Raw genomic sequence first — 25,325 nt, 5'->3', positions numbered from 1 at the left:
GGAAAGCGTATTTATGTGTGGAGGGTAATTCTAGCTAAAGACACCAAGGCCCACTGCACTGGAACAAAATAATACAGCAGTAAATTGGGAGCCAGGGACGGCAGCTCTCCAGCTCTAAAAATTCTAACACTTGTCCTTGCAGGACAGAATGCCTAACTAAATGGGCTTTGGATCCTGTCCCAGTAAGATGGTACTGTGTTTTTAACTGCTGAAAGCATCTAGTGTGCCAAGAAAGTGAATCTCAATTGGTTACAGTCCTCCCATTAAGATACACATGACAGACAGGAGAGAAAAGAAGGCACCTCAGCCTCTTAATGATGTGAGCTGACCTAGCAGGACATCTGCCTAGTACTGAAAAATAAGAGATACTGCACACGAAGAAGAAAAGGATGCTCAGTCAAATTTAATTTTAAGTTCCTGCTTTCTGAAAATTTTATTTGTGTGTTTGTCTGTGTGTGCCCTGTCTGGCTCGTATTCTGCCTTGTGCATTGTGCCAGGAGTGGGGTGCTGGAGCTAGTTACAGTAGGCTATTTTATCTTTGATGTGACAACAGTTTTCATTTTAAGTGCAAGTGACCTAGAGCTTTGTTTATAGAAGAGTTCTAGGCATAAACTAAAAATTTCACAAAAATAGACAGGTCTTCACCCTTTTCCCAATCCCTTCACTTTCTTTTGCCCGGCTAGTCCCTCTTCCTAGCATCAAAAGAATTGCGCCAGCAGGAAAAGATGGGTCTCAACAAAAGATGCAGATTCAAAAGCAGAAACGCTGTTTGCCATGCTGTTTTATAGCATGTAACACTAAGTTATAGCCTTTGTTGAAAATATCAATGCTTAACCCAGGTTTTCCCCTACTCATCTTCTCCTTTTTTCCTTTTTCCCTTCCTTTTTCACTTACTGTACTGTAGAACTACAAAATTCAGTGAGAACAGTTAGAAAGAGTAGAGGTAACACCCTCAGCCCACGGAACACTCTCTGTATCTTTGCCCCATGTTTTGTCATAGACTGAAGGCTCACAAACTTCTGCGTATGAGGTGATGAAAAAAAGAAGCGCTTACACTTAGCAAAAAAAAATAAATATCTCAGGCCTAAGATTAAAGGGGACACAGAACAAGTGTGCATGATGGTAAGATGCTACTGGAAAAAAGCTAAAAAATGAAATTCAGCATCTACCCTTTCTTACAGACTCTGAGGCTTTTCTTATAAGCCTCAACTAAAGCCTCTGGATTCAATACTTCTAAGTCTTTTTTTATTCTGCAGGTTTTCTTTGAAACTTGAAATAAAATGGATTCATCAGAGTCAATCTGCCCTCTCCTGTCCTGACAGAGATCAAAAGTGGCACTGCATTTTCATCACATTTCTTCCTTGGCTGTGACTCAATTTTAGGGCATTAGAGAACAGAGACATTTATTCTTAGAATTAGCTCCTGACTGTTGCGTTTTCTAATATGTAATATCTGCAATAACGCAGTCACCCAATAACTGTGTGTTCAGCAAAAACACATATACTGTATTTTTAGATTTGCAATAAAAACAGTATCCACAGATGCAATATTTATGTTTAATTTTTTTTTCATTGAAGAAGAAAACTCATAAAATTTTGTTCTGCAATGCATCTTATGTAAGTCTATAGAGCAGGGACAATTCTATTCCGCCAAATCATAATATATACTGAATATTCAAATATCTAAATAGATATAAGGAGTTTAATGTCTTTGCTTGTTGTTCATCTTTCTTTTTTTAGATTGAAAAGAGATCTGAAGTCCACAACATCTCGAATGTGCATTCGTATGCTTGCCGTCCAATTTTAACAAGACTATTCAACGTGGGAGCAAAATGACCAGAAAAGGGCTTTTAAGTTTCACAGCAGTTCTTCTGGGTGTCCTTATAATCCCTATTGATGGAGGGCTGGTTGTGAAAACTACTAGAGTCAGGAGAGACACAGCAGAGATCGAGGGCCATCTTGCCAACCAAAGTATTCCCATGAAGGAGCAGCCAGTGGTCTTCAATCACGTGTACAACATTAATGTACCTCTGGAGTCCCTCTGCTCTGTTGACCTAGAGTCGGCACCTGGCCATGGAGTGAAAGTCGAAGAGCAAGGGGGGGCCACACAGTACACTGAGCAGACAGCAGACCGAGAGAACCAGGTCACCTTCACCCACCGCATTAACATTCCCAAGCAAGCCTGTGCCTGCCCTGGTGCTTCCACCATCCAGCAGCTGGCTAACCGCATTGAGATGCTGGAGAGGGAAGTGTCTCTGCTGAGAGCGCAGTGCACCTCCAGCTGCTGTGGGGAAAGTGCAGCAGTAGGTAAGTTAAGAAGGCCTGCTATGGCAACAGTCTGCATTATAGTGCTATTTTGCCAAGGCAACGTAAAGCACATTATACCAAAGCCTTTATCTATGCTCCCCACCCCCACTTCACATGTTCAATTAATTTCAAGTCACGTGAGATCTAAACATATCCAAGCTTTATCCAAAGTTGCAGTGGGTGAGACTAGAAAAGTAGAATCGGGCTAAAATTAAGTTAGATGAGTAGTAGAGTAGAGGAGTTTATTGCCATATGTCCATTTGAATTCTTATTCCTTCTGATCTCTCACGACCTGCATGGTACAGCGGCCGACAGTACATCAGACAACGCCATACAATGTAGACATTACAAATCGAACACCTAGTGCCTAATAAGTGGTAAAATGAAAAGGTTGGTTGAGCTGGTGGAGAAGGATGAAGGCCACAGCATCGGTCCTTAATTGTTTGTTTTTTTTCTCCAGGCCGGCTGGACTACGTCCCCCACTGCGGTGGGCATGGAAACTTCAGCATGGATGTCTGTGGCTGTGTCTGCGACGAGGGCTGGACCGGCAAGAACTGCTCTGAGCCGCGGTGCCCGGGCGACTGCTCAGGCCAAGGCACGTGCGTGGAAGGGGAGTGCGTCTGTGACCGAGACTTCACTGGAGACGATTGTTCGGAGACCCGCTGCCCGGAAGACTGCAGCGGCAGGGGGCTGTGCATCGACGGCGAGTGTGTTTGCGAGGAGGCCTTTTCTGGGGAGGATTGCTCTGAGACCCGCTGCCTCAACGATTGCTCAGACCAAGGAACGTGCCTGAATGGGACCTGCCGGTGTAAGCATGGCTATGTTGGCGAAGACTGCTCCCAGGTCACCTGCCTCAACGACTGCAGCCAGAAAGGACACTGCAAGGAAGGCATGTGTGTTTGTGACGAAGGCTATGTGGGTGAAGACTGTTCGTCAGGTAAGGCAGAACTGAGTGGTAGAACTCAAAGCACTCGAAGCGCTGTATATTTCTGTGTTTTCATCTAAAGTAAATTAAATTAGGTCAAGTAGGTAGCCACGTCAGCCTGAGTAGGCTGCAAAGGAGCAAGTAAAAGTTTATTCCATGCTGAAAAGAAAAGAGACACAGCGCTCTGACCTTCTTCAGTTGTAAATTAAATTAGAACTGATAAGTCTTTGAAAGAAATGCAGTTAAATCCCTGTTTTTACCAACATCTTACCAACCAATCAGACAGTTGGTTAAAAATAGCTTTCCTGAAATGACTTTGCCTACTGGGAGAGAAATCTACTGTGCCACTATCCAAAACGAGATGTTGATGATAACTAGTGTTATTAAGTTGAAGAATGAAGCAAAGTTTTAAAAATGGGACTGATGTCTTTCCAAGAAAGAATGTGGTAGATATTCAGTCTGAGAATTTGGCACTCCCCTGCCTATTTCAGGAGCAATACAGCTGTTGGTCGAGTATGGGCCATGTCTTTCACTAATTGTGCTTGGGATTCCCCAGGTAATACAGCACAGTTGGCTGAGCAGATCTGGAGTGGGGGGTGAGCTTTAGTCTGCCAAGGGCTTCCAAGCTTTTACTGCACAAGTGAATCCAGGGACCTGTCAGGCCCCTGCAGGCAGCAGTAATCTTAATAAAAGATGCACTGCACCTCCATTTGGTGTTCATTCTCCTGTTAGACACTGTGGAGCTGACAGTATGTCAAATGATAAGTGGTGCTGACAGCTGTGCATGTTTGGAGGAACATCTCCACAGACCCTTATTCTCCCATGAGCTACAGGTACTGCTGAAATAAAGTTGAATCATAAGACCATAAGGAAGGTCCAAAAAGAGAAAAGGTCATTTGACCCAGCTAGCACGTTTTGTTGCTAAGAAAGTGCTGGTGTCAACAAATTGGGTGGGCACAAAATAGCAATTAGCACTTTACATTTTTAAAAAGAAGTCAAGTAGCTAATGCTAGGGTATGGATGTTGTTTCACTTTATTAGGAGCAAATGTTCTTTGACTTCCATTAAAGGCTTTGCATTTTTTAAGAAGCATACACATTTTTTGCAAGTCATACATACAAGTACAACGTGCTGTTTTTTTACATCTAAATGTACTTCCTATATAGAAGAAGATCTAAAACCGACACCAGGAGATACTTCTGTAAACAAAAGGTTTTGAAAGTATGGAACAAGCTATACAGTCATGTTGTTGAAGCTCATTTGTAGCTGCTCTTATGTCTACTCAGTTTGTGCTTCTTTTGCAACGAACTGTCCTGCAGAGAAGAAAAACACCAGTTGGTAATTGGTTGCTTATTAGAATCACATTATAGAATGGGATGCTTTTAACAAACAAAAGCTTTATTTCTGCTATGTTTGGGTGGAGTTACATTTATTTGACAAAAATTGCACTTGTATCTAAAAGTAACATTCTCTCATAGAGGCTCTTATAAGCAGATATTGCAGATGGTAGCTGAATCTGTCCTTAGTCAGGTTCAGACAGCTCTCAGAAAAGATCCAGGAGCACAAGGCTCTCTTCTGTTATGCAACTGTGGACAACTGTCTTCTGAAAGTGTTAAGTTTCTTGGCATAAAAAGCTAAAGCTTGGTATAATCAGGGCTTTCACTGTGTTGCTTGTGAAGCAGGTTGTGGTTATTTCATTAGAGTCAGTGGGAAGACAGTAGGGGAAGTGTGATCAGAGGGAGATAATCAGAAAAAAAACACTGTTCATTTACTAGGCAGTACACAGGCACTTTGAGGTTCTTGGCAGTGTTATGCTTTATACAGCTCAATAACAAACACTATTTATGGGGTTTAGCTTGCACTGAAAAATCCCTCTTCTGAGATTCCACTAGAAAAATGAAACTATGGAAACAACGTCGCATATGCAAAGGATTGTGCCACCTGCGTTAGAAAATTTAGCAGTAGGAAAAAGCAATACCATTTATGTCATAATTGCATTGTTCAATCTTCAGATATTACTTCGCACTATTAGTAAATCGCTGTTTTTCAAAGAACATAGAAATGTGAATTTATGTCAGAATATACTGTATAAAATAAAGATGACGATAATGAACAAAAATGGTTCCTTTTAAATATGTGCTTTTATTCCAAAATAGGTACTTATAGCTTTAATCTCAATTAAAGGAATTTACCTATTTTAATTTTTTCCCAAGACACTACTGTCAATGTTCACCTATTTCAATTATTTTTTGCCACCTTCATGTAAACAGACATACAGAGACAGCAGTGCTCCTTTAAATGTCTAATTATCTGTTTTTTTCTTAGACAAAAGACAGTTATTCCTTTTCTAAACCTTTTTCTTGTGATAGACACTTAAGTTGCAATTTCCATCATTTTTAAAAGCAGACTGCAAAGATGTTATTATGTTAACTTTGTCGATGTAACAGCGATTATATCGTAATTGATTACACATAGTACCATACTTTTAATATCAAGAGATTAAGAAGTACATTTTTAAAGTAACTGGCAATTTCCTTAACAAAAGGGTTCCAGATTGTTTTGTGTTTTTGAGAATGGGGATTCTGACATTTTTTGAAAATTGGCATAAGTTCGTTGCTAAAAAAAAGTTAAGTTAGCTATCATTCAGTGCAAACACCAGCTCTTCCCCTCCTCCCCTGTCACTGCATTCTGTCAGCATTGTATACTGCCTTTCTGACAAGATCACTGCACAGAAGGAGAAGCATAGACAGCAGGCACAATTAAGCTAGTAGTCTTTTCACATACAGTATATGTAATTATTTTAGCAGTGTTTAAAATTATTCCATTTAAAAAAATAAAATCCTGAATACATACATGCATAATGAATTCAAAGAGCAAAATAACATCTTGTAAAAAGAGTGCCCCAGTCCCTAATAGTCCATTTTCTGTAATAATACCTCATGCAAGAGGGAGAGCTTAAAAAAAATTATTCCCTTGTCTCCAGTAATACCATAGAAGTGTTATTTATATTCAAAATGACTGAATGTCAAGAGCTGTAAAAGCATTGTAACAGACAAGTGCTGTTTTTCCTCTTCTGACCTCTAATTTTAGGGACCATTTACATGGAAAACAAAAGCCGTTGGAAGAGGTGTTTAAAAGCACACAATTTATTTATTGATCTGGAAAGCTTAATAGTTTTTATTTTTAAACACATCCTCACACATTGTGAGATAATGAGGAATATGTATGCTTTCCTTCAAACACGCATTTTTCAGAGCCACTCTACAATTTCCACAGCATTTACAGGAAAGTTAACAGATGCCTCTTCAGCATGGCAAAGGCACCAGCTACAAGATCGACTTCAAATGAGGAGCTAATTCACCTTAAAGATACAAAAGAAAATTCTATTTACTGTATGAAATCTGTCTTTGGTCGGAGATTAAAAAGTGTGCTGCTGAACACAGTCATGGTGTTAAAATACTTAAATGTTCTTGGTACAGCATAGCAGACCAGTATACAAGATAGCACTGAAGGAAATGAAACATCCAACAGAAATGATTGAACCTGAACATAATTGTAACGAGTAGACATGTGAGTGCAGAGCAAATGAGATTTATAAATACAGTATAATGATATAATAAATGCTCCCAAAGCTGTCTGCTTAATACAACCGAACTTGCAAATGAGTTAACCACAGCAATAGAAAACTTGCTTCATGTGTTCCATACTGTACATGAACATGTGCAACTGAATTTTGGCCAGTGGGGCCAAAAGATATTAATTGTAGTCAGTTTAACTCTCTTGAAAATTATTTCATATTATTTCATCTATAATATGAAATAATAGGGATAATGAAGCAAGTGAAAAAGAATTCAGGTGTTAACAAACTAATTGTGCTTGTGCAATTAAATATACAGTACCATTCATGCAATTACAGAGTCTCAAATGGTTTAATTTGTTTTATGTTGATTGGAATTGAATATTTAAGTGTTTTAACAGAATGATACAACACAAAGATTAAAGGTTGATGCAAATTGTGGTTTAACTTTGTACGCATAGACAGTGCTATGACAAAAAGAGTACAAATAACTCAAAGATCATTACTTAAACATTCAAGGGCAGAAAGACTGATGATTAATGGACATCAAAAACCAATAAACTAATTATTACAGTGTTTTGGTTTTAAGTGACAGACAAAATGTCAGAGATTGAGTAAACTGCTTAGACTTCTCAGAATGACATGAATCTGATTGGCAGCCACATCATTTCACTGTATTTAAAAAATCTCAGAGAAAAACAAACTGAAGAAAACCAACAAAATGTTTAATGGTCTCCTTTGTTTTACGCACAAAAGTGGTGGGGTATGGTAATCATTTTCATGGTGCAATAACCGGTTCTAGCATGATGAATGGTACAATGACATTACCCAACAAAAGACTAATTAATATGGCACATCATTTTGAATAATTTCTTTTTTAACATAAAATTATGTACCCCTGAACAATTACGGACAATTCATTCTACCCTGCATGTCACACAGTTTAGTGATCAATGGAACAAGTCATTCCCTCTGCCCTGGAGTAGATTAAAGCACTAATCCAACACCAGACAACTGAGTTGGCTGAAAATCATTTTTACGTAAAGGAACTGATGAAACGTGCCTGCCAAGATATGTCTCTTCATCTTCTCTGCCTGTCTGTGGCGGAGGATACCTGTGATCTACATTGTCAGCCGATAGAGAAACACAGTAGAAATGTTTATGCTGCAAAAGATGATACTGAAATTGTAAGCATGAAGGTGATAGACGACTGTTTGCAATATTTTTCCAGAAATACGAAATACATTAACCACTGTTTTCCAATGTGGTGTAATTATTTTAAGAATTTCTAAAAAAAAACATGGACTGTAAAACTACACCAACCCTAAGTACAATACTTGATTTGTAAATTTGTGTACATTTCTACATTTCAGATTTTGATACAACACTGAGTATACCATGATACATAAATCTTTTTTGTGATATATATTTTCAGAATCCTATTGTATATTTCATTTAACATGCATATGTTATACAGTTGAAATACATTGCAATCCCAATAGTGTTTCACAGATACAGGGCTTGTCCTCTTAAGAAATGGCATTCTTACAAATCAAACTTTCTGCTCTTTCATGTGGTCTTGCAGGTTAGCAAATAAAAAATGGATATGCAATGCTGCCATACCAAGTACTTGTAAGGATTATGAAACAGATCATTTCTTAGGAATTGGAAAATATGCCATAAAATAATTTAAATTGTATTACGTTTTTGCAATCCAATCGATACTAGTTCCCGTATTTTATCAAGAGCAACCTCCAATCTCATCAATTTATTTTAATAAAATTTCAAATTCTGGGGCATTTTAATATTCTTTTTTTCCCCACTCGTATACCATAATACCTCAATCTCTGCTGATGCTTTCTGATGGCCCAGGGATCAGTCTGAAACACCTTTGATTTTTTGGCTTTGCAAAATGTAGTCATTATACAGTTCAAGCCTTTTCTTAAGCTAAAGAAAGACATTTGACTTTTAAATGACTAGTTCGATGAGTTGTTAAAATCGACCTTTCTTGGCTCAGAGAGGGTCCTACTTTGCGTCTGCTGGTGCTGGCTGCTTGCCTAGATGTTGACCCTAAACCTCCAAGTAAATGTGCTCCCAGTTCTTCTCTACTTCATTTATGATTAATGGACAGCAAATACTCTAACTTTGTCCAAGGGCATTTAAGCAGAACACTTATATCAGTGCTTTGCAATTGCAGTATATGTAAATCACTGTAGCCTTCTTTATTTTTCATTTGTTTAAGGGCAATTGCATTGATTTTTACAATAGTTAGACACTATATTTTGCTTTCTAGTGCTCCACATCTGATTAAGTCATCAAGGTGCTGGATTATTTCTCACAAAGAAACTTATTATTTCCTATTCAACAAGCTTTCCCATGATTTGAAGACACAGTAGACTTTCCCTTTGCTTTTTTGAGGGGACTCTTTTGTGGGCAAGAGTTAACCATAATTCCAGATTTTCGTTTTGTAATTTTATCTGGAGTCACTTATAATTTTCTTCTTATACCCTGAATTATTGTTGATTGCTCATTTACTTATTTTCTGCAACAGCTCACGAGCATAATGGTTGCTTGTTTCCTCTGGAACATCCCCTGCCTTTCTGTGACTCTTCATGCCCTGTACACAAACAGTAGATTTAAGTGTCAACTGGAGAAATGATGCAGCTCTCAGTGATTGCAGTGCATGCTTGCAGAGACCCTACAAGACACAAGGCTTGCTGTTGTATAGCAAACTGAGGAGAAACTGACTCATGTCTAAGCCACCACACTAGAGTCAGCCAACTGTGTGTCGTTGTTTGGGGATTCCAAGTCACAGTTACATAGCTCAGATTTATTTAAACAAGTAATTTCTGGGCCCTGTCTGCATTCCAAACAAGGATGGAGAGAGACTATACAGTATACGATCTATGAGACTCTATGACCCTTTGATTGTTTCAGTCATTTCAAAAATCAATGGCAATACTTATGAGATTCTAAAGGAACAATGAATGCATTATGAAAAGTGAATAATTATAATCATGTTACATCTATATAAATATGAATTATAGTAATTGTTATTTTTACTGAAAAGTGCAAAAATACAATCGGATATGTTTTTATTAAGTTTTGTAAAATTGATTTAATGTGCAAGAGATTTTATTTTATTTACCGAGTGTTATTTCAGGTTCTTTAAATGCATTATTGTTTGTTTTTTTTATTGCAGTTGCACCTCCTATGAAGCTCAGAGTGGTGGGAATCACAGAACACACCATTGACTTGGAATGGGACGGCTCTGTTGTAGTGACTGACTACCTCGTTACTTATGTGCCAACCACCCCAGGAGGAGTCCAGCTGGAGTTAAGGGTGCCTGGAAACACTACCAGCACCACCATCAAGGAGCTGGAGCCTGGCATCGAATATAATATCAATGTGTATGCTGTGCTCATCGACATGCTCAGCGTTCCGGTTAATATCCAGGTCTCCATGTGTAAGCACACTTTTTCTGTTTAGATTTTTTTTTTATTTTCTAGCCATATGGTAGGTAGGTGTACCATAGGAAATACTTCCTTGCACTTCTATATCATATAGATAGATAACAAATATCTGTAGATAATAGATAAGTTCATTCTATAGCTAAATGCGTCATTTCATTAATTTAGTTAAGGGATGTATTTTGATAAAGCAGTTTAATTAATTATCAAGCCATAGTTTTATCGCCAGCAAAAGGTTAACTTCTCTTTAATGTACTTGCACTGCAGAGGTGGGTAGGTTAGGGAGGGCTGTGTTCTTGGAATAACATTTAAAACAACAGAATTCAGCATTTCTGTGCAGACATCCTTTATGGATCGTATACTTCAACTCAGCTAATTGTTCCCGGGAAACAACAATGGACACATTTAGTATTTATTTAAAATGGAGAAAGTAAAAAGGTACGCAGTCTACAATTCCTGTTGTTTTGTACTGGCCTGTGGGTTTTATTTATGTGACACCTTTTACCAGATATTTTTGCTTTTATCACAGCCAAAAAAAAACTCTACTCTTTTGTCAGAGGCTTTGATTTTCGAATAAAAGAGCAGAACTCTTTGTAGAATGTTATGAAAACAAACATGCTACTAACATATTTGATCGGGAAATGTGACACAGATGAACTTTGTCGGCACAATATACCTTAAAGGAAAATGCCCTAAGTCTGCCAACTGTGAAATGGGGAAACATCTGTCACCTGGTGTGTGAAACACCATCTTGGCAATCTGGCATGCAGACATGCTTGTGGGCATGTTTTTTTGATCCGAGACCTGTCAGTGACATTCAAAGCGGTATCCTGAAATGGAAAATTCCATTTAACTACAAATGTTTAACTGTTCCATATGGGCAAGTTGGGCATTTTGTCAAAAATTACCTCGTGCTTTTGGCCTCTGTTACAGTCATCAGCGATGTGATTCCTTAGATTGTTACTAATTGAAAGATAACAAAGAAAATTACAAATGAATTAGGTATTTTCTTTACTGTTATTAACTTTCCTTAACAGGTTAAAATAATTGTGATTATTTGTGAATTTGTGAATAAATGTGATAATGAAACGAGTTTTGAGGTAATACTGCTAAGACCTTAAATGCTGTCATATGAGGATTCCTCCCACATCATCCTGATGTATTGCCATGTTGCACTACTGCTGTGTCGATTGTAAATTAAGAGTTGAGCTAAAACTAACGATTACGCAGAAGTGCAGAAGGTAAATCTTTATTGTAGTAGATAGGCACTGATTAGAAAATCCAGAATCCAAAATCTAAGAAATGCTGATTAAATAAGGTCATCGTTTTATGGATACTGTAGATGTAATTACTTTGTACTGTAACTGAAAACTCAAAAGAAGCTCCTGTAAGAAAATAATAAGATTTCAGTTGAAATGTTGCTCTTCAGCCGTGTTTAACAATGACAAACCGGATTGGAAACAGATGAATAGTTCTTTCATTCTCCCGGTATATGCAGCACAGTCAGTGACTTTTTAAAAAACTGATCCCCAAATACCACAAGCACTGAGGTAAAACAGCACATGGTTTACATATTCCCCTGCAAGCCGCTGCCTACATCCATCCCCTGGGAATAAGATGGGCCTCACAGCTGATTGATTGAGCATATAGAAGATGGAGACCGATAATATATCTCTTGTTGCCTTATAGATCTCTCCACTCCAGAAGGTTTACTTTTCAAATCCATCACTGAGACATCAGTGGAAGTGCAGTGGGAACCATTTTCTTACTCTTTTGATGGCTGGGAAATTAGCTTCATTCCGAAGGTAAGAATTACTGAGGTAGTAAAACAAGAATTTGTTTGTGACACAACTTTATTACAGGAGGGGAATTACTATATGAGTGAATATATATACAGTACATATACTTGCAGCAAGCAGTTTATTTCATTCTTGTGACCTCGGAGTCCAATTTTACATTATCCAACATTTCAATTAGCAATTTATAGTCTCTCTAAAGGGTGGGATTCATCTGGTGACTTGGGGACCTGTAGCATGATCTGACCTTTTCTTATTTGATTAGAGTTAAGAATACACAAAATCCAAGGAAATATGCATCTAATGTTCCATAGCTCATGTAATGCAACCAATATTCCTGTAAGCATTTGTTTTTGTTATGTTTTAACATGAAATTGCTCACCTGCTGTTATAGAAAAATATTTTCCTTTTTTTTAAATTGGTATTCATTTGAACAGTGAATTTAGTGGGATTTCAAAGTGTGACCTTTGTGAATGTCCGTGCATAATTAATTTTGACTCTCAGGTGACAGTTGTAATGCAGCTTCAACCACCATTAATATTTTTTCCATTTATATTGTTGTTCGTTTTGTTTTTGGAAGGGTGCTTGCAGATTGCCAGTGTTGTAAAAAGTTACATGTGATTCTCGGTTCTACATACAGTTGTACGTTTCTGTTGATTACCATAGCTCTACTAAAACAAACCAGTTTGATTTTTTTCCTGCACGTTGTGACATTTACCTTGGAGAGAGAATCTATGTCACTGTATTACAGGTCTACATTTTGATCAGTGTCAATTCACAACACTCTTATTTTACTATGAAGTACAGAACTCACAGTCAGCTCCAGTCATATGCATTGCAAATGAATGGAGAAAACAAAACTCCACAGCAGAAGCCTTGCTTGCTTTGTGTTTGACAATTGCTTATTTCCTCTTTTGAAGTAGCAGAACAATTGATGGCATCAGGTGGCACGACTAGTCTTTCACAATGACATCATTATGATGTGCAGTGCAGGAGCAAATTACTATTATCTACAGCTATTTTTTTAACAAAAGGCAATGTGAGGCTCTAGTGGATTTGTAAAGAAAACCTCTGGACATTTCATTGTCTCTCTGTCTCCAGGGGTGCACTGTTAATGCGTATATATATATATTTCTTTTTAAATCCAAGTGAATTTCTACTTGATATATGCAAATAATCTTTTCAATGAATTCTAATTGTATTTGCATACTGGAAAAAACTGAATTAATGTATGAATTCCCATAATGCCCTAGCATTTGATCTCTTTTATTATATAGAATATAATAAGAAGCCCAGACTGATCAATGTTTTGGCTTTTTTTAAAACAAAAATATTGGAACAGGCTATTTGTTATTCTTATTTTAAGGTTCTTTACTCTCGAAAGCTATACTGTAAATAGTAGCTTTTTTCAGCTCAGTTTTAGCCTAATAAATGAGATTGTCAGCTGTTCAATATCTGTAGAATATTTTTTTAGGCTAGAAATATTAGGGTCATTGGCATTGAATCCCTGAAAACAATAGTGCGCTCCATCACTAAAACATCACAGAAAAGATTTTAAAACCTTGTGTTAGAAAGGCGGAAATACTACGAATACAAATTCAAAAAGCTTACAACTGACTTGAATACTAAAGAGGAATATTGTGGTAAGGAGAAGGTAAGTGCTACTGTAGGTGCCTTTGTTCTTTAAGATGAAAGTAGAGATGATGCACAGTATATACTTTATATATAATATTGTACATTCTAAATAAATCAGTTGTTCTTTATACAATAATAGCAGTGCGAACATTGAAAAATGTTTGCCTATTGTTTTGAAAGGAATGCTGTTTGGAGTAAAATGGCCCAGCAGGTTCAGTAATCCTTTGTCCCTGAAGAGAGAAGCTGAAACCCAGCTCCTGTCACTTGTGAAATTACATTTTTTTAGTCTTTTCCCAGTGGATATACAGTAAGTCCAAATCATGGAACTGTCCCACAATTTCACTCTTGCAGACAGTGCAAAAGCAGGCTTAATAGTGGTTAAGCAGAGAGGAAAAACTAAAATGGTAACTCAAAAGGCTGTTTCTCTAACAGAGTTTGTAATAAACATTAAAGAATAGCATAGTGCATGTGTTGAAAATCTATATAAAATCTTAAAATGCCACATAATTGTAATAAAATCAAAAAGCCCAATTTCTGCACGGTATACTTCAACACTTCATATTGGAAATTACAGTGAAACATGCTTGTTATTTCACCACAGAAGAACCACTTTGTTTTGGATTGATTCTGGAATTCCAAACTAACTTCTAAACTTTAGAGAAGCTGAGCAATTTTGTCATAAAGTGTCAATAACTGCCCTAGTCTTATTCTAAAGTCTTTTTCTAGCTATTTCACACCGAAGTGCACCAAGGATGTGATGAAACATTGATACAACAGCCCACTAGCTCCCTCTGTTAAGGCACTCATGCTACAAAATGAAACCTTCCAATTTCCACTATCTTTGCTTTCCTGACTGTCATGGATGCAGCACCCTCTCTTGTCTCATTTACTTTACTTCTAGCTGCAGCTTCTCACCAGAAACACTGCTGAGTCGGGTGTCACTGTGTTCCCACTGGGTGTGTTTGTGCTGGAAACTCTGCTTACTCCACAAAACCTATTTTATAATTTACCATTTCAGCTTCCAGGAACCACAGATACACATCTGGTTGCAGTGAGACAGCAAATATTTATTGTACTGTATGTCACACCACGTTCTTTGGTGAGGGTATCACTTGCGAACAATATTACCTCAAGAACTCTGAAGTCATTCTTTTTTTTTAGATTTTTTGCCTTTAAGAAAGTATAAGAAATCTTGTCCTGTTAAATAATATGATATGTTTGAATTATGTTCTAATCACAATTTCTACTGTCCAGACAAGTGCTATGTTCAGAACAAATGTCTTACATGTCTTGTCTCAGATTTTCCTTCGAGGTATGTCATAGTCTCAATGCAGTTGATCAAATTATGGTGTCAAGTCCATCCAGTACACTAGCCACAGGCAACAACTCTAGCTGGAGTGTCATAATAACTTCAAAGCACTGAATACAGTGGGAGATCTAGCATTTTTGAAAGCAGTATTGAACATTTGTTAGTTACAAACTGAAAAAGGAAGAATTGAATACACGTCAAGGTGAAGGTATATAAATTAGAACTGACTGCATTGGCACAGAGATGGATGCTAGTTTCTTGTTTTGGGAATGTGGTAGTTTTGGCAATGTAATGCAAACCTGCACTTTTTCTATGTGTATACACTATATACAGTATTGTAGGTGTTATTATTTGTAAAATTAAGGATGATTAAATATGTGCACAATTAGTTCTGCAAGTATGATAGTTTTGTTTTAAAAATATTTTATAAGAAAATGTGTGCTTCCTACTTTTGACACAAAATGTTCTTTTTAAAATCGCAACTTTTTAATATCAATATCGACAAATGTATTAATATCAACAGCTTGTCAGGTTAGACCAGAATGTCTACCATTTTTTGAGGTGAGTTACTAGGGAATGGCTATCTAAGCTCTTTTAAAGGTCACAGTAGAGGTTTAACTGCAGTAAAAACCCAAATTTTCCTTAAATTTCCTTTCCCAAGTCTCCACAGTCCATTAATACTACCTGTGTAATATGTGACGCGGGAGATGTTTTTACATTCTCTGTTATAAGGAATATGTTTGTTCTTGTTTCTTATTTAAAAACATTTCAAATAATCTCACAGCCTCTTTATAAACAATAAAAGCTAAGGTCTGTTAATGGCACTGCATTAACCAAGTAGAATGTAGACATCACAAGTATTTACTTTCAGCATTGGTTTCCAAATAGCAACAATTCCAAATTCTAAACACTGAATATAGAGATGTGCCTTGCTGACCCTAAAGCTGAAAGTTGAGGTTTTAGAGAACTAAAACAATACTTAATAGAGTCATAAGAAAACCATAAAGAAGGTCTGGTAAGACTTTAATTGCTGCTTTAATAGGTGATTAATGATAATGATTAATGATAGGTCTCAATAAAAAATTAATAAAGTATAAGAGGTATGTTATAAATATGAAGTAAGCACAATGTTGAGAAAGAACACATGTATTTAAAGACATATTAGATGTGTTTTTAAAACAAGTTAAAGCTAAATGTTAAAGCAAGAATGAATGGCAAGGGGGAAATGAACTGTTTTTCACACCTGTATGTTATGACCACACCAATTTATTTCAGTATTGAATGCAGTTAAAAGCATTGGTGTAAATGTTACTAACATATTAACAAGAATAAAAAAGGTTTTCCTTTTTCAGGATAATGAAGGTGGAATGACTGCACAACTGCCAAGCACCATAACCTCATTCAACCAGACTGGCCTGAAGCCAGGGGAAGAGTACACTGTCAATTTGGTTGCGCTAAAAGACCAAGCTAGAAGCCCGCCTGTGTCAGCAACTGTCTCAACTTGTGAGTGATGGCCTCTAGAACTTGTGTGTCTCAAGTAGACCTTTCAGTCAGTTTTAAATCAGTGCATAAACCACTTTTGTTATTTTTGTGGTTAACAGTGAAATAGCTCAGATGAGAACTGGGGTGGGACAAAATCAATAAGTTATTGATCTGTCTGTCATTCAAAAACGTTATAATGATAAGAATATAAGAATGATAATTACCCCCAAAAAACCTTCAAGAGTTTTAAAGAAGACTTTAGTACAGTTAGATTTAATGGGAAATGTCAAAGTGATGAATGGGTCAGTCTTAGAGCAATTATATACTTAATGTATAGTTCAACCAAGTATTCTTCAGTCTGTCAGTAAAAGAAAGAAGGATTCAATTTAATTGAATGATTCCATAACACTTTAAACTAAGTGTTCACAGTACAAGTCACATTTACAATCACTGTGATAAGAATCACTGGTGGTTGCAATTAAAGCAATTTTCATTATTTATAAACACTAGTCAGTATGAAATAAGCATGCAGCAGTTCAGTGCACAATGTTTTTGTTCAAAGTAACACAGTGTATTGAAATGGTAATAGGGTGAAAGATTCATTTGTGATATCCAATATACAGTACTGTACTGTATATGTTCATCAACATACAATATAGATAACACCTGATATTTCAGATTTCACATTCATACCCTATCAATACAGTAATTATGAAAAATACTTGCAAGAAAGTTACCAATGATTGTGAAGCAAAACAAAATCATCTATATTGTAGTAACCTTTTCCTTATTTATTCCGTATTAGAAAATAAGATTGAATAGCAAAGTTTTCTTTAGCCACAAGATATGTCTATTGATATCTATGTTTTTATATGATCAGTACATATATTTCTATATGTTATTCTTAATGTAATTTTTAACCTTTTTATTTTAACTTTGCCTTAAATTTGCTCTTTAAACCAGATTTTTTTCCAACTCTTTCATGCTACAATTCTCATGTAGTGGAAAAGATTATGCCATTTAACATGTCACAAAATCACAGATCAGCATAATATTTAAAAATAGACTCTGTGTGGGAGGTGCTGAAAGCTCCCACACTACTATTGATCACCCACATTAAAATACTAATATTTTAATTTATGATTCATCTCAATTAGATGACATCAATAATAAGCAGGCCTCTAAATCAGAAAGCGCTAACACTTCCTTGTTATTAGACTTCTGCTGCCTTAACTAACTTACCCTGCTGATTCTGTATTTTATGGTGAACTGCCGCACTGAATTCTGTATTAGCTTTAGAGAAAGGTTATTTTCTATCGACAGCTCTCTGACATTTGACTATTGAACTTAACAGCTTACAACTGGGCCCCCAAAGAGTACAGCTTTTAACAGCTTCAGGCAAAGTACTTATCATAGAGGATCTATGTTTTATGGTATTAAGCAGAATAATGAGAAGTCACAAGTAGGCAGTGTATAAGGGGAAAGATCATTTTAGAAAAATCTAATATATGTATCCTGCATCTTTATATGTTTTATATATAAGCAAATAGTGAATTGTTTACTTCACCCAGAGATGTGAATGTTTTTTTTATTTCCATAGAGAGATGACAGGTAACAGCTAAGCATTCCCCATCTTTATCCCCCTTTGCTAACACACACATTCATTGTATGAACAGTAGGCAGGAACAACACAAACATATAAGACAGGCCATTTATGTTTGTGGATACTAATATACAATCCAGTTGTATGTGTGTTACACCATCAGATTGAAGCAGCCAGATATTTAAAATTAAGAATTTCTAGAATTTCATCATCAGTCACTGATTGTGGCAAAGAGTGTTTTCTAATGCTCTCACACATAGGACAGTTGCATCATCCAGTCCAAGCTGTAGTCTCAACATTTTAACCTGGTGCTACCAGGTTGGTGTGACCTTTTCCAGGAATAAACAGCTTTCTGACAATGGTTGGGTGGCTGGATAGATGGATGCCTAGATGTTTGTTCTGTACTGCTAGAATTGTCTGTGTGGAGCTGCATGCAATGAAAATTGCTGCTCACAGTAGCTGTTGTTCACAGTGATCGATGGGCCAAGCCAGCTGATGGTTCGAGATGTCTCAGACACAGTAGCCTTTGTTGAGTGGACTCCTCCTAAGGCTAAAGTGGATCAGATTGTTCTGAGGTACAGGCTGATCGATGGAGAGGGCGTTAGGACCACCTTCAGACTGCAGCCCACTTTGAGCCAGTACTCTCTACAGGTTCTGAGGCCAGGCTCCCATTACGAGGTGTCAGTGAGTGGTGTCCGGAAAGGGAACGAGAGCAATGCTGTTTCAATTGAATTTGTAACTGGTAAGGCGTGACTTCACCTAATACTGTGCGTATGTATTACTGTGCTTACTCAACCAATTCCTAACCTCAATTTTGAGCAAATAGTTTGACTTTCTGTCTTGCTTTACTTTTTTGGGGTCTGGAAGTGGTTCCTTTTTTGTGAATCCCAATATATTCATTGGGGTAAATGTCAGTTTTTTAGATTCTGTTTGCTAACTGATACAATAAAAACAATAGTTAAACTTACTGTAGGAGAGCTTTGTATAATCCTATGCTTGTTTGGTCAGGTTACCATCAAACCAGACAACAAAATAGACAACCACTCCTAAGACAGTCTTATAGATTCAGAACAGTATTTTCATTTTTATTTCTTTTCGCAGAAATTGATGCCCCCAAGAACCTGCGTGTTGTCTCAAAAACCTCCAGAGTCCTGGAACTGGAGTGGGACAATAGTGAGGCTGAGGTGGAGAATTACAAGGTGGTTTACAGCACATTAGCAGGAGACCAGTACCATGAAGTCATTGTCACCAAGAATGATGGGTTGACGACCAGAACCACATTAACAGGTATAAATGACAAAAACAACAAGGTCAGGTTCAGGTCAGTGAAGCTGCCGATGATGAGGTTTTGTAATCAAATCCTTGTTTTCTTTCCGCTTCATTTTGTAACAGTGACACTTCTTTATTAAATTTGAGCACCGTACAGTAGATGTGGATAGGAGCACAACTAAAACTAATTCCAATCGCTTGATTCAAGCTACTTTCTAGCTGACCAAATATAGCTTCATCATTGTTAATTTATGTTTTTAAGTAATTTCTTCTACAAGAATCACACAACAAATATTTTGAAGATCAATTACAGATCGTACATTAAGTACTATTCACTCAGATCTCAGTTTAATGTGATTTCCTTTATATTTCGGGCGGCATGTATGGTCTTTTTTAAGAAACCGTGCATTAGTAGCACTGGGTGGTAACACTGTTAGCAACTCTTTTTTTTTCGGTAGGACATTTTGAAAAAAAATAATGAAAGCCACAATCCTTACAAGAAAAAAAAATGCTCTAGAAGCGCCTGACCTGGAATATATCCAGGTTTTGAAGTGCATTGTCGCCAGATCTGTGGAAATCGATGCCCGCTTTTGCTGTTCCTGTTAACTGATAAGCAGGATGTGGTCAAATTGATTTTTGTTTTACTTATTTGTTAAAAAGGGTTTGCTCAAAATGGATTAAAATTGCTCATTTGCAGTCTTTCATTATTTAGATGTATTTAAAACATCCTTAATGAATGTCTTCTTGGCAGTCAGGCTTTTTTAGCTTTTCTTTCTTTTTTTACATCTTGGGCCATGTGATCATACGTATCTCTCTCTAGTTGATTGTACTTTAACGTCTATAACGTGCCACAGTTCAGTTATCTTATTGATTATTTCCATTTAATATTCACAACTTACAGAATCACCTTGAAACACCAAATCCTTCCTCTTTGCATATGTGAAACCTTAGAATGACTTCACGTTACTTAAAAAGACAGACTTTTAAAACACTGCCTTATAATGGCTATGGGTAATATTGTTATCACAATTACTTATTTTCTTTTCTTTCCAGACTTAGTGCCTGGAACAGAATATGGCATCGGGATATCAGCCACTATAGGGGGCAATCTCAGTGCCCCTGCGACAATGAATGCCAGGACAGGTTAGAAATTTAATTCAGCATCCAAAAAAATATAGTTCTAAGAGTAGCTCTGTTACGTATATGCCAACTTATGTTGAAACCATACTGTATAAAGCATTTGTTTTTCTCTATCTTCTATGTGTAAAGGAATAATAGTTTTAGATTCATTACTCTGCTTTTTGGGGAAAGCTTTCTTGTCAATGCAAGAAATAAACAGACTGGCAAAGCTACATGTAGAATTTTATGTAATCTGTAGAAATACTGTCCTCATGCACTGGTCTTCTCTCCCCTCGCCCAGAGCATTGACTTTTTGCCGGTGCTTGCCACGTGCCTCCCCCTCTGCACTGTCACATATACTAATTATATATATACTGTATATATTTCCTTACAGTACACAAATCATTTGACTTTATGTTTAACAGCATTGGTAATAATATACTCCTTATCGTAATCTGTATTTTCTAACTACATTTTTTACTCATTCTTCAAGGTCTTGACAGCCCTTTGGATTTGACAGTGACGGACTCCACAGACAATACTATCTCCTTGGTCTGGGGGAAGGTACACGGACCCATTGACAACTACAGAGTTACTTACACCTCATCCGCAGGTGTTACCTCTGAGGTGATAGTGTCTAAAGACAAGTCAGCAGTGACCCTGACTGACCTTGAGCCTGGCACAGAATACACCCTAACCGTGTCTGCACAGCGAGGCAGGCAGCAGAGTGCTGCAGCCACCATCGACGCTTTCACAGGTACAAGAAACTCATTTTCAGCATCTCTGCTTGTCTTCTGTAATACATTATAAGGACCTTCCAATCATACATTTTGACAGTTTAGCATTGTGTCAAAGCCAACTCTGTATGTCATATATGTAAATAACTACAGTTTAAAATATCCACTAGTACAGAGTATCTTAATCGGTGAAAAAACATTTTCCCAGCTCTGTTGTCTCAACTGGTGAGCACCAAAGAATCAGATTCCCTAATGCAATCATGCTTCTGTGTGGCCTAGGTTCCCCATCATTGCCCCATTGCCATTTTTGCATACGCCATGCAAACATCAGCATTTCTCCTCGCTTGCTGCCAAGTCAGGTGCTTCTCTTTCTTCCCTGCTACAACCGAGTCGTGCTCTACCTCCATGTCAAGATTTGTCGTTCTGATGGACACTCTTCCATCTTCACCTGCTGCTGAGCGTTTTGCATCCTGTACACCACCGAACTCATGAAACCCCATCCCGTAGCCAGCGCAGTCAATGCTTCAGGTGCCACAGAGGTTCCATTGCAGCGAGCTTCTGCGCACTTGCTCATCCTTCATATCCTTGGTCATGAATCACTGCGCTGCACCTGCATAACAGACGGAACGCTAAGTCTTTGCAAGTGCTAATCCTTCTAATGTCAGACTCAACTGCTTACACTGTATGAAGAGCATTCTCCTTGACCAAAAGCTTTGGGTTCCAGGATTCCGACCGGTTACGCAGCTGTACTTCTCCGACATCACTTCCTCCACAGTGACGGTGGCGTGGAGTGCCCCCGCCCCACCCGCTGACATGTTCGTCTTAAACTACAACCCCCAGGACCATGGCAAGACCATGGAGATCACACTGGAAGGCTCAAAGACACAAGCAACTCTCACTGGCCTGCAACCATCCACAGAGTATATTGTCACCCTGGTGTCTGTTCAAGGGACTAAAACCTTTGAGCCAGTAGAAGGCTCAGTTATCACAGGTACACCTCAAAACGCAATAGGATATACAGTACAGTACAGCATGATTTGAAATATCTGATATCTGTGCATTGTAGAGTATCTAGATCTCATGAAGTACTGTGTGGACAGAAAGTGACAAAAATCTTTCTTAGCGACCCCCTAGCCCCAGACTTGGTTCTCCAAAAAACAATTATTTGATCAAGTCCTAATCAGTGGTTTGTCAATGCAGTGATCAATCAGAAAAGGAAGAGATATTTCTGATGTTTATTTATCAGGTTTTACAATGAAAACTTCAACATAGATGCACTTTTTTTTAAATAAATGCCTTTCTGTGTAAGTCCAAAGAAATACTAGAAGGTTATTAGGCTACTGTGAAAATCGGCCCTACTGTGAGTGAGTGCATGTCTGTCTGTGTGTGCCCTGTGATGGACTGGCATTCCCTCCTGGGTGTTCCCTGCCCTGCCCCCATTGCTTGCCCAACACTCCGACTTCCACCTCAGCCCTGAATTGGATGAAGCAGTTAGAAAGTGGATTGATGGCTTTTCTGTGTAATTCGCTCTTAACTGTCACTCCTGGAATGTGGAAGTAACTACAATTTCTAACCAAGGGAAGGGGGAGCTGTAATTTGCAGCTGCCAGTGTGAGATATAAGACTTATTATCATAACCAAGAGCTTACTCGAATTATGGCAATACAAAGGTCATAATTCTGTACAAAAAGACCTGCCTGATACTATTTCTCCAAGGCCTGTCAATACACAGACCTATAATAACTCATTTCAGAGGAATGGTTGTCACCCAATAGTATAGAAAACACTTCATGTGAAACATATTCTGCAGGATAAAACAATTTATGCTTACAATTTTCCTACATTTGATCTGTTCTACAGGTAAAAAAACTTTACACTGTTTTATTTTCATTGTGTAGAGGTTTTCATCAAGGGCTCTACATAGAATTTAAATAGGCTAAGAAATTAATGCAAGGTATACATTTATATATAAATGTGTATACAAATATATAATGTAGTGCTTTTATAGCTTGCTATTGTCTGGCTCCAGATTGTATGGTTTCCACATATGTTTTTGAAGAAAATTTTAATATTCAAACACATTTTTGAGCATTTACTGTGATTGACAGTCACAATGAATAAAAATATTGGAAATACGCATTCATGAATAATTACAATTGAATTGTATCAGGATGCTATCTTCAGCCAGAATGTAAATGAACTTGAAAAACATTACTTTACATTGGTAGCCTATTTCAAAAATTACAGCTGTCATAATGACATTACACAATAGACAGAATAGCAGTTGTTTTTTGTTTTTTTCAAAGCTATTCTTAAAACTACTCTGAACCATCATAGAAAATTCAATCTACAGTGCTGTCATTAAGACATTATTCCTCGTTCTTTCAATTTATTTTAAAATCTATTGTTTTTTCTTCCTAGATTAACTGAATCAGAGCAATTACATTTACATAAGGCTTTACAGATAACCTTCCCTGTCACACTAGTCTATTGAAGCCAGAAGAACAAAGCCATACAGAGACAGGTTCAGGTTCTGGTGGTCAAAAAAACTCATATTGCAGATCATCTGCTTTTTGTCTGCTTGTTTGTTTTAATCCTTCTTAAACAAAGCACAGACTTTGAATGTGCCTGCATTAATGCCTTTGTAACTTTTCGTGCTGCTTCTGAGGCATATACAGTACAAATAAAAATGTTTCAAAATAGACTTTAATCCGGCAAAATTATACACTTTCTCATCCAGAACTGGCAAGTAGACAAAAAAAGCAAAGTCTCTATTTGTGAACAGCATCTTTGCAGCTGCAAGTAAGCTGCCATCTCCAGTACAAAAGACATTTAATTTCAGTGTAACTCAATACATTTGATTGCTGTAATTGACATGGGTTATTTGTTGTAAAGCATGCTTTTATGTCATGCAATTTGGAGGAACTTCCCTTTGAAATATCAAACAGATAGAGCAAAGAAAACATTGTGTACAGTTTATATTTACTGCTTGGCATATACCGTACTGTAGGTACAAAGGGGAAAAATATCATCATTTGGAAGAAAACTTTCCATCTAATAAATTAAAGATGACGCCATGATTTACTGTATAAAGTAGAATGTAAATAGTTCAAAACTGACTACACACCTATTATCTTCTGTGACTCTGGGATTCAATAGTAACAACAGTAGCAAATAGTAACACTTTGGAATGTGGGTTAAATTCTATTTATGAGAGTGGCATTCTGAATAGGTTCATCTATCTTCTTCTAGGAATGGATCCTCCAAAAGACATAGCTGTGTCTTTCATCACTGAGAACTCGGTTACTTTATCCTGGACCCCACCTATCGCACCATTTGACTCTTACAAGATGTCGTACCAGTCATCACGAGGTGCCTTCGCTTTTATTTTTCAATTTGAACTAACAGATCTAACAGCCTCCTTTTCAGTTCGGTTTAATCGGATGTAAAACTCAAACGTTACACAAAAGACATTAAAGCAAAAACCTCTTTCAAGTTTTCTATTTTAAAAATAGCAGGAAGACATCTGTAAGAGAAGAAAGAACAAAAATGACTTTTTTTCTGCTTTCTTGTACAATAGCTGCTGATAAACTTCAATTTAGTATGAGAAAAGCTTTTGAAAAATTGACATGTTCTGGATCTAGAAACAGAAAATTCATCCTGCACATCTGTGATGTTAAAAATCCAGCAAGGCTTTATTAATTTAATAACTTCAATTAATGTGCATAACTTTCATAATGACAGTTGTTCTTATTGATCTCTGCTTCAGATACAAATAAAAGGCATTCATCACTTTAATTTCTTCATAAATATGTTTGACCAGCTTGTGCAGGTTGGGCCAGAATACATAATATACACTGTCAAAGGTGCTACAAGCTTGAGGCATTAATTGTCTTCTTTTGCAGTCTAACAGTTGTTTGTGTTGTTGGGTACCACAGGGAGAGTGGACAGCCTGGTGATTGACAATGATGTGACTAACTACACACTCAGCAACCTGCACCCAGCGACTGAGTACGAGATAAATCTGAACGCAGTGCGTGGGAACCAGGAGAGCGAGCTTGTCAGAACCAATGTGCACACAGGTCTGTAGCTTGAACTT

At 37.3% G+C, this 25,325-nt stretch overlaps 1 protein-coding gene across 1 annotated transcript in view; it reads left to right on the top strand.

Annotated features, from left to right (window-relative positions):
- Positions 1-1,831: 1,831 nt before the first annotated feature.
- Positions 1,832-25,325, top strand: part of tnr (tenascin R (restrictin, janusin)) — a 39,248-nt gene continuing 15,754 nt past the window's right edge. The window contains exons 1-12 of the mRNA XM_088927072.1: positions 1,832-2,306; positions 2,767-3,243; positions 10,010-10,273; positions 11,967-12,082; positions 16,370-16,520; positions 18,575-18,844; positions 19,204-19,389; positions 20,425-20,514; positions 20,984-21,247; positions 21,952-22,218; positions 24,479-24,598; positions 25,165-25,308. Coding sequence (XP_088783198.1) covers positions 1,832-2,306; positions 2,767-3,243; positions 10,010-10,273; positions 11,967-12,082; positions 16,370-16,520; positions 18,575-18,844; positions 19,204-19,389; positions 20,425-20,514; positions 20,984-21,247; positions 21,952-22,218; positions 24,479-24,598; positions 25,165-25,308 — 2,824 coding nt within the window. The remainder of the gene's footprint in view (positions 2,307-2,766; positions 3,244-10,009; positions 10,274-11,966; positions 12,083-16,369; positions 16,521-18,574; positions 18,845-19,203; positions 19,390-20,424; positions 20,515-20,983; positions 21,248-21,951; positions 22,219-24,478; positions 24,599-25,164; positions 25,309-25,325) is intronic.

Source organism: Atractosteus spatula, chromosome 11 (genome assembly GCF_055471065.1).
Source record: "Atractosteus spatula isolate fAtrSpa1 chromosome 11, fAtrSpa1.hap1, whole genome shotgun sequence".
NCBI lineage: Eukaryota > Metazoa > Chordata > Actinopteri > Semionotiformes > Lepisosteidae > Atractosteus > Atractosteus spatula.
Note: the sequence above shows the minus strand (reverse complement) of the source record. Positions and strands in the feature narration are given on the sequence as shown.